Source organism: Equus quagga, chromosome 12 (genome assembly GCF_021613505.1).
Source record: "Equus quagga isolate Etosha38 chromosome 12, UCLA_HA_Equagga_1.0, whole genome shotgun sequence".
In the NCBI taxonomy this organism is placed as follows: domain Eukaryota; kingdom Metazoa; phylum Chordata; class Mammalia; order Perissodactyla; family Equidae; genus Equus; species Equus quagga.
Window position 1 is genome coordinate 91,028,381 of NC_060278.1, and position 9,731 is coordinate 91,038,111.

At 53.3% G+C, this 9,731-nt stretch overlaps 1 protein-coding gene across 3 annotated transcripts in view; it reads left to right on the forward strand.

The window, feature by feature from the left end:
• PPP1R16B (protein phosphatase 1 regulatory subunit 16B) overlaps nucleotides 1-9,731 on the forward strand; it is a 98,809-nt gene that overhangs the window by 75,031 nt on the left and 14,047 nt on the right. For all 3 annotated transcript variants that reach the window (XM_046679671.1, XM_046679673.1, XM_046679672.1), the window contains exons 3-6: nucleotides 1,261-1,331; nucleotides 4,550-4,695; nucleotides 6,852-6,955; nucleotides 8,782-8,906. In XM_046679671.1, coding sequence (XP_046535627.1) covers nucleotides 1,261-1,331; nucleotides 4,550-4,695; nucleotides 6,852-6,955; nucleotides 8,782-8,906 — 446 coding nt within the window. The remainder of the gene's footprint in view (nucleotides 1-1,260; nucleotides 1,332-4,549; nucleotides 4,696-6,851; nucleotides 6,956-8,781; nucleotides 8,907-9,731) is intronic.

Consider the following 9,731-nt stretch of genomic DNA (forward strand, 5'->3'; position numbering starts at 1 on the left):
GAGCACTTGAAATGTGGCCAGAGCGACTGAGGAAGTGAATTTTGGATTTTTATGAATTTAAATTTAAAAAGCCCTAGTAGCCAGCTGTGGCTAGTGCTTCCATATGGACAGGGCAGCTCCAGAGGATCTGACCGTATCCAGTACAAACTCCTGTCACTCCTAATCCCCAGCAGCAATGAGTGCGTCTTGAGAATGTCTACTGGAGATGTCACCTCTTGCTGGGAGGCCAGGTGGAGGCCTCAACCTCCCCTTCACAGGAGCCTCTGTTCACGCTCGGGCCGAGGGTGCCACTGGAGCTGTGGGACTGGGAGCTGGGCCTGATGAGGATGGAGCCGAGGGGCCTTCCCTGTCCCCACTGCCCCTGGCTCCCCTGGGGTTGCTGACTGGGTCTTCGTCCTGTGGAACAGGTGGCCTTCTTCCCGCCCTTCACAGCCCAGTCCTAGTTTGTTCCCCAACAGCAGAGGCAAATTGATGAGGAAGCCACCTTGGCCCTGCCCCAGTGCATAGGTGGTGGGTGGTGTGGAGATGGTGTCCCAGTGGACATTAGGGAACGTGGACTTTGGGTCATGTTTCAGGGGGAGCCCAACTTGGTGGGGTGGGAGGGGGCACACAGGGGCTGGGGCTGGTCTGCTCCTCCCACTCGCAGACCCGGGCCTCCATCCCTGGCTTTATCAGCACCCTGAGGGCCTCACACACAAGCCAGCTTATATGTCCAAGTTCATCCACTAGCCCCGCCGACAGCCACCCCTTGGTCACCCCTTCAGCCTAGAGGCACACTCACCCATTGGCTGCCCGGTCCACCCTTGGGAAGCTGGATCCAGGGAAGAGGCCTGTGCAGGCCTTGCAAGCAGGCTCGGAGCCACTGGACAGGGCAGGGAAGGAGGGGCCAGAAGCGGAAGCATGGGCTCTGCTGGACTCATCCCATTGGCACCCTGGACTCCTCACTTCATAGGAGAGATGGAGCTAGAGGCTGGCCAGAGATGGGCCTCCTAAGCTCAGGGGCCAGGGCAGGAGTCGCAGCCGCCAAGACCAGGAAGGGGCCTGCAGGGCTTGTGGGCTAGGCATTTGATGTTGGTCTCACCCTACCCAGACTCTGAGCCACATGAGGGCAGAGCCTGGTGTCTCTTGCTCATTGGTGTATCCCTGCATCTTTCCCCATGCTGGCAGGGACCTGGGGGAGAGTGGGTCTTGCCTGGGCCCCCCACATACCTGCACACCCGGTGTGTGATAGGACACTCACTCCTGTCCCCTCTGTTGCAGTACGCTACTTCCTGAAGAATAAGGTCAGCCCTGATTTGTGCAATGAGGATGGACTCACAGCCCTGCACCAGGTAAGGCTGGGCTTACTGGGGTCCCCGCTCCCTGCTCCCCACCTGTACAGGTGCCCCATCCCCCTGCATTTTCCTGCCCAGAACCCTCAGGGAGGAGGGGGGGAAGGGGAGCTGCAGCTGCCCCATCTGAAAGGCTCTTGTCTGCTTTGGAGATGTATGTGTCTGTTACAAACACCCACAGAGCCCCTGTGCACACGCGCGTGGCGCACACCCAGCCTCCGAGGACAGGGAGCCTCTGTCCACTGCATCCTGATTGCCAGCAAAGGCTTGATAAACAAAGCAAGTTTGTTTGGAGCTTGACAGTTTATGAAGCCCGTTCGTTCACACCCGCCAAGGCATCCATGCACCCCAGCGACAAGGGTGATTGATGGGGGTCATGTGACCTGCCTAAGGTCGCACAGCCATGAACTATGGCCATGAACTATGGGCCACACATCTTTTCCAGGGCAGTGTGATGGTCCCAGCCCTCGTGGCTGGAGAGGGGCTGCTGGCTGTCATCTTTCTCTTGGATGCTGCAACAGCCTCCTAACTGGTCCCCAGCATTCTGTTGGCCCTGCCTGCCATGACTCATTCTCCTTGCAGTGGCCACAGGGATGCTCCAGTTAAACCTCTACTGGCGGTACTCAAAGCACTCTGGGGTCTTTCCATAAGGCCCCTCGAGGCCTGGCCCCTGCTGAGCCCTCCATGCTTCCTGGTTCTTCAGGTGCACAGCTTTCAATTCCTTGTACACACTGTGTCCCCACCACACTTCCCCCCTGTACCTGGTTGCATCCACTGGAGCCACAGTTGACAGCCAGAGCCTGGGAGCTGTGCTGTGACATTCTTACCCTTTTCTCTTGAGTACCCCCTTTGTTAGGCATTTAAGCCGTTAGCATGATCATTTGATGTTGTCCCTCCTGCCCGGACCTGAGCCACGCCAGAGCACAGCCCGTGTCTCTTGCTCATTGGGGTATCCCAGCATCATTCTCCATGCTGGCATACAGTAGGTGCTTAATATGTGCATGCTGATTTAATGAATGAACACACTGAAGCCTCCTTGTGCCCTAGCCCGAGTTTCTGAGCAGGTGGACTTGAATGCAGCCTGGTGGGTGGGAGGACAGCTGCCAGAACCCTGGGCTGGTGTGAGCCCCTCCATCTCCCCGTGAGGGCAGGAAGGGTGGACAGAGGCTGGCCTCTGCCCTGCCCGTAAGGCCGAGAGGCAAGTCTCCACCCTCAGCCCGCAGCCCAGTAGCACCTTGTGTGTCCTCTTGGCTTCTCCTCTTGTCCCGTAGGGCTTCAGGTGTCCACAAATTCTAGCTGTGTGATCTTGGATGAGTTAATTAAACTCTCTGTGCCTCGCTTTCCTCATCTGTAAAAGAGGAATAACAAGTACCCATCTCCTTGCATTGTTGGGAGGATTAGACAAATACACATTAAAAATGCTTCAAGCATCACTTAATGCAGATAAATGTTAGGTATTAGTATTATTAAAATTTGTCACATGTTCACTTCTCTGCAAAGCTACTTCCCTTATGTGAAGTGTGGGTTGATCCTCACAACAACCCTCTGAAATATTATTATCCCCACAGACACCCCTGCGCCCAGCCCCCATCCCAGCTCTTGCTCGGGTGGGGTCTCTCAGGTGCGGGCTGGTCCAGCCCAGGGATACCCCTCTTGCAAAACTGCAATTCTGGGTACACAATCCCCTCCTCCTTCAACTTGGGGCTCCCCACAACCCATCCTCATGTTTTCTGCAGCCCCTAAGTGTGGGATCTCTGGCCCTACTGTCCCCTGACCTCAGGGGCTGGGCTGCTCCTCCTCCTATGGACGGGGCTCGCCAGACCCATCTCCCGGCGACGGCCTGGGGCCCCTCCCCTGTCCTCGCTGCCTCACTCCGGCGCCTTTGGCGCCCTCTGCCGGCCATGCCGTGTCCCTGCATGGTTCTCCTGACACCCGCGGCAGCCTTGCCTGAGGGGCTGGGGTCTCCCGGGCCCCGCCTGTCGTGTCCGGAGAGAGACCCTCAGACCCAGCCAGCCCCACACCCGCTGGCGCAGAAAGAGAACCTGGGTCTCGCACCATCTGTGCAAACGGCTGCTCCTTCCCACGTGTCCTTCAGGCGCCGAGCCCTGGCTCTGCTGGAGTGGGGTGGGGGCTAGGGTGCCGCCCCTTCCCAGTCCCGCACCCCCCTGAGACCATGGGCTCCCGCAAGCGCCCTGCTCCTTCTGCTGACATCCAGCCACTTCTCCCCATGCCCACAGTCACTTGTGTAGGGCAGGCCACCATCATCTCTTAATTGGGTGATTTCAACATAGCTTCTCACCGTCCCCTCCCAAAAAAGCGGCACACATGCAGTCTGTTCGCCACATGCAAGCAGAACAGGGAGTAAAGAGCGAGCAAGTGTGATATTGCTGCTGCTCTGACTATAACCTCAGCGTCCCAGCTGCCCTGAGGGTCGAGCCCTTCCGTGCATGGGCGGTGCTGAGTACAGGGCCCCGACTGCCTCTCCATCCCGCACCCTGGAAAGTGGCTCCCTGTCTTCTTCCTCCTCTGTCCTCGCCTCTCCCGGTTCATGGCCCTGGCTTCAGCCCCCTCTGTCCCCTTGGAATCTTTCACTCTGTCCCCGGAGTTTGGGGGCTCCACTGGCTGCGGGAGCCCTGCCAGCCTCTCTGGGGGGCTAGGCTACTTGGGGCTTCCCCAAGAACTGAGCTCCTGGGTCAGAAATACCTAAGTCAGAGGTTTCAAACCATCATCTAGGTCCACATGTTGGAGGCCACCGCTGGGAAAGGGGACCTCTCCCAACTCCCTCACCCTCACCGACACACACCCCTGCTCCAAACCGAGCAGCCCTGCTTGGATTTATTAGTTATCTAAGTTAGAGTTTTCCATACAATTTTGTTTGAAGAAAGCCTTCTGGAATTAAAAAGAAAATGTCTTAAAGCTTCATTCAAAATTTCATCCCGTTCTACCAATATTTGCAAACATTTTATAGCTGACTTTATTTTTATATTATCTTTATATTTTTGTCTTGTCTATTATTTACTTACTCCAAAGAAACAGGCTCAGAAAGGTTAAGTGGCTTGCCCGAGATCACACAGCATGTAAGTCATGGAGTTGGGTTCAAACTCAGGCAGTTCAGCCCCACTGTCCTTTTCGTGGTCTCTCAAGGGGAACCTGGTGTGTCCCCACCGGGGCCCTGGGCCCTGCCTGGAGCTGACCCTGCCTGTGTCCCTCTCTCGCAGTGCTGCATCGACAACTTTGAGGAAATTGTTAAGCTGCTCCTTTCCCACGGTGCCAATGTGAACGCCAAGGACAATGAGCTGTGGACGCCCCTGCATGCCGCGGCCACCTGCGGCCACATCAACCTGGTGAAGATCCTCGTTCAGTAGTACGTGCCCTTCTCTCACCTGAGAACAGTCTCTGCTCCACCTCTTGATTTTTCCCAAGTTCCTTTTTTTTCTTTCTCTCTATGTCTGTTTCTCCTTCATTCTTGGTCTCTCCTTGTCTTTTGCACTCCATGTCTCTCTTCATTCTCTCTCTCTCTTCATTCTCTTTTTGTTCCTAAATATGATTGTGGTCAAATACACGTGACATACAATTTACCATCCTTGCATTACAGGAATAAATCCCATCTGGTCATGGTGGATGATCCTTTTAATATACTGCTGAATTTGGTTTGCTAGTATTTTGTTGAGGATTTTTGCATCCGTGTTCATAAGGGATATTGAGCTGTACTTTCCTTTTCTTGTGTCTTTGTCTGGCTTTGTATCAGGGTGTCATTCTCTTTTTTTAAAATCTCTTTTTCTCTCTCTGTCTCCATGAGTCCATGAATCTCTATATTCATCTCCTCCACTCTCTTTATGTATTGTTGCCTTTAAAAAAAAATTGTATTGAGGTCATATTGGCTTTTAATATTGTTGCCATTTTTGTTTTCCTTGCTATCAAAAAAAAAAAGCAAAAACAAAAAAAACAAGCCTACTTTCTTGGCTCTGCCTCCCAAATCTTGTCCACATGCTTTTCTTTGGGTAGAACCTTTTTGGGGGCACCATGGATCAATATCTTCCCAGGAGTGAGACCATTTCTCTCTATATGGCTCTGACTGTTTTTTCCATCCTGAAATTCTTTCTAATCTGCTCAGGGGCTATAAATACACAGAAAAGGCAACATTCAATTTCAGGTGTACTCTTAAATTCCTCTAAGAATTGGTGGGCACTTTAGGTGGGCAAGGCCCCGAGCTGAGCACTAGGCATTTAGGGATGCAAAAGTCCTGAGGAACGAGGCAGAAAATCAGGTGATTTTAGGACATAGACGAGACAGAGTGCTTCTGGTGGGTTTGGGTCCCGGGAGGCCAAGGGGAGTGTCTGAGTGCAAGGAGTCAGGAAGAGTGGCCGAGAGCAGGTGACATTTTGCAGAGATCTTGGCAGAGCAATAAAAGTCCATCGGGTGACTGCTGTGGCCAAAGGGTGGATGGAGTTGATAGTACTGCTACCCTGGCTCAGAGAGGTGGATTAGCTTGCCCAAGGGCACACAGGAGCTCGGAGAGGTCACAGTAGAGGGCTGTTAGGTCCAAGGACTAACTGGTGGCCCATGCCCGCACCTCTGATGAGAACCTGGGTGTGGCTAAGTCTGCCAAGAGCATGAAGCGGCGATGGTCCAGTTAGTGATGGTGTGAGAGGAAAAGAGAGTGGTACCAGCCTAGTGCAGTGGATCCCTAACACAGATCTGTACCAGAATCACTGGTGCATGGGTTTAAAATACCGGATCCTGAGCCCCACCCTCCAAGAGACTGTTTCGGGAGGTCTGGAGTGGAGCCCAGGAAGCTGCGTTTTATTTCAGTGGTTCCCGGGTAATCCTGCTGCAGGGCATCCCAGGACCGCGCTCGGGAACCGCTGGCCCAAAAGGCAAATTCCTCCCAGGAGCCCCAAGGCTCTGTCCTGCCCCTGTCCTTTCGGCCCTTTGGGCAGGGACTTGGAGAAGGAGGTGGGGGATAACCAAGGATGTTTCTACATGTGGACACAGACTGAAATAGAACGTGGAGAAGTGAAAAGAGCTGGCACACCAGAAACCTGGCTTTGAGTCCTGATCCTCACACATCCTAGCTGTGTGACATTGGGCAAGTGACTGAACCTGTCTGAGTCTTTGCTTCCCCTTGAGTGGGATCAGGCCAACAATAATGACCCAAGAGGACTATTATGAGGATAAGTAAGATGGTGTGTGTAAAGAGCTTAGATCAAGCCTGGCTCTAAGCAGATGCCTCATAAGTGGTGCTGCTGCCGTTAATGTTGTTTTTGTGATCGTCACCAAGGAGGACTTTGACATCTGTCCTGCTGGTTCACCAGAACAGGAAGCTGGGGGAGATCTGCTGGGACAGCTCTCCTGGGGCCCCTGGGATCCTGAAGCCACTGTCCTTGCTGGGATGTCCTGTGGTGGGGTTGTGGTGCTGGGGTGCACAGGGGGGTTGTGAGGGAGAGGCTGGAGGGCAGGGGCAGTCAGACCCACCCTGGCCACACCTCCCTGGCCCTCACCCCGGCGCTTTCTCTGCAGTGGGGCCGACTTGCTCGCCGTCAACTCTGATGGGAACATGCCGTATGATCTCTGCGAAGATGAGCCCACCCTGGATGTCATCGAGACGTGCATGGCATACCAGGGTAAGGGCAGGACGACATCCCATGAAGTGGGCTCAGCGCCGAGGTGTGGTCTCTTAAGCAGTACAGGTGAACCAGTTAGCTGGCCCTGCACCTGCCTGCCTCACGCTCAGTGCTCAGAATCAGGATGGGTCCTCATTATTGTTTTCCGTGTGATTAACAAGATGAGGCCACGGAAGGACCCTGGGAAACGTGTGGTGCAGAAGGGAGGTATTGTTCTCATCCGTGTCACCCACACACGCGGGCAGCCTCAGCTGGCCTCCTCTCCTCTTTGTCAGCTGTGACAATTCGATTCAATAAACAGTCACAATAAAGATATATTCCCATTTGGGAAAATAATCAGAAGTCAAGAACATTTGCGGCTGCCTGCTCTGTGCCAGGCACCACGCTGGCTGCCAGGGGCCCAAATAAACAAGATGTGGGCTTTTCTCAGCTCACAAATGGGCTTCAGAGAGGAAACAAATGTAGCAATCAGAGAGACCTGCCCGCCCCCACCACCCCACAGACATGCTTCTGAAGCGTGTCCTCAGGAAGACATCTCAAACCCAGACCGTCGGCTGCAGCCGGAGCTCCTGCCGGGTCCTGCCCTTGGGTTTTCTCCCAGGTCACTGCAGTAGCCGCCGATTCGGTCTCTCCGTTTCCGGACACCCAGGCTTTTTCTAATTCATCTTCCACAGAGGTTCTTAACCATTTCTGTGCCAATCTCGTGAATCTATAGACCCCTTCTCACAATAATGTTTTTAAACGCAGTTATCAAAATCATAGGATTATAAAGGAAACCAATTATATTAAAATACAGCTACCAAAATATTTTTAAATGTGTTATATAGAAACTTTTAAATTCATGAAACAGTTAGACAACATGATATGAAAATACCTGTAGTTTCTGTTGGTGATAAAGACACAGGCATTGCTAATTCGACTGTGAATTTTGCCTCTATTCTAATGGAAGGAAATGCTGCATTTCACTGAAAGCTTAGAGAAAATAAACGTGATTCTTTTCTCTCCTTTCAAGTTCACAGAGCTCTCCTGAATTCTATACACGAATACTTGATCTGATGGACCTTTCTCAGAGCATGTGACTCTCTTCTTAAATACCATTAGTAGCTGCCATTAACACAGACTTTTTGGCCAGAGATTCAGGTTTTAAGTGTCTTTCTGGGTCCCTCCACCTCAGCTGACTCCACTCTGCATTTGAAAGTTATATGTTCATTAATTCAGTGATTTCTGTAGCAAAAACTCATTGAGTCTGTGCCTGGTGCTACAGACACAGCTGTGGATGAGACGAAGGAAGATGAAGGAAACAGATAGAGACCCTGGTCCGATAGGGCACTCAGGGGAGGCCAGCTGGGGAGGTGATCCTAAAGATAGGGTGGTCAGGGGAGGTGATCCTAAATATGGGGTGGTCAGGGGAGGTGATCCTAAAGATAGGATGGTCAGGGGAGGTGATCCTAAATATGGGGTGGTCAGGGAAGGCCAGCGGGGGAGGTGATCCAGGCCAGACCAAAAGGATGAGAAGGAGCCAGCAATCTGAGCAGTTAGAGGCAGGTAGGTGGATGGTAGGGATTTCCAGGTAGGAGAACAGCATACATACCATAACTGATGTTGTACAGGGCCTGCTGGGTGTCAGGCAGGAATGGCCCTTGTTCTCTGAGCCAGTGCAGGGTGCTTGTGTTCCTACGGGGAATAATGATCTATGGGCGTGTCTGTTTACCGCCTTGACTAGCGGACGCTGGGGAGCGGGAGCCTTGCCTCCCCCATCTGCCTCCTTTCCCCTCTTGGGGCCTGGGCCTGGGAGTGCTGAATAAATCCCCCCTTCCCCACTGCAGGCATCACCCAAGAGAAAATCAACGAGATGCGGGCGGCTCCTGAGCAGCAGATGATTGCGGACATCCACTGTATGATTGCAGCAGGCCAGGACCTTGACTGGATAGATGCCCAGGGTGCCACACTGGTAAAGAGATGGGCTGCACTGGTTTGGGCTAGGGGGTCAGGACCAGAACCAAGACCATCTAGGGCTGAAGTGGGTCAGCACCTGAGAGAGGCAAAACCTATACAGCTGGGGCCTGTCCGTGGCCTTGGACCCCCTCCAGCCCCCTTAGGGGCCAGGGTTGCCCCTAGAACATGAAGGGGTAGCAGAGCGGGGCTGAGCTGCTTTAAGAGTCTGGCCGCTCAGCTGGGGCTGGGAGTTAGGAGCCCTGGGGGGAAGCTTGGCTCTGTTGTTCACCTGTTCTGTCTCCAATTTCCTCCTTTACCTCAAGCTCCAGGTGTCCATCTTGAGCTCATTATTTCCCTCTCTTCCAGTGATGTCCCCCGCTTAAGGACTGGTGTCACCATTCATCCACTCACCCATGCTGTCTTGCTTTGCACCTTCCTTTCCTCTGCCTCCGTGTCTCCTCTCCCACTTCCCTGCCTGGCCTCATCAGCAATCCCCATATTGCTGCAACAGCCTCTCCTCTGGGTTCCCTGACTTCAGAGTCCAGACACCCCCAGTCATCCATCCATCCATTGTCCATCCATCCATCCAGTCAAAACCCACCTCCTCTGTGCCATGTGTTTTTCTAGACCCTGGAGATATAGAACAATGGAACCTTCTTCTCTCTCAAATCTGCCTGGTTAGCTCCACTCACCCTTTCAGCTCAAGGGTCAGTGATGTGGGAAACCTTGACCTCTCTCCATAGATTATCAGAGCACAATGCAGCCAAACATTGGGGAGAGTCTGCTTCTGCAGCCTCTAAACTGAAAATGAGAGCGTGGCCTTGGAAGCCCAAGGGCCCCC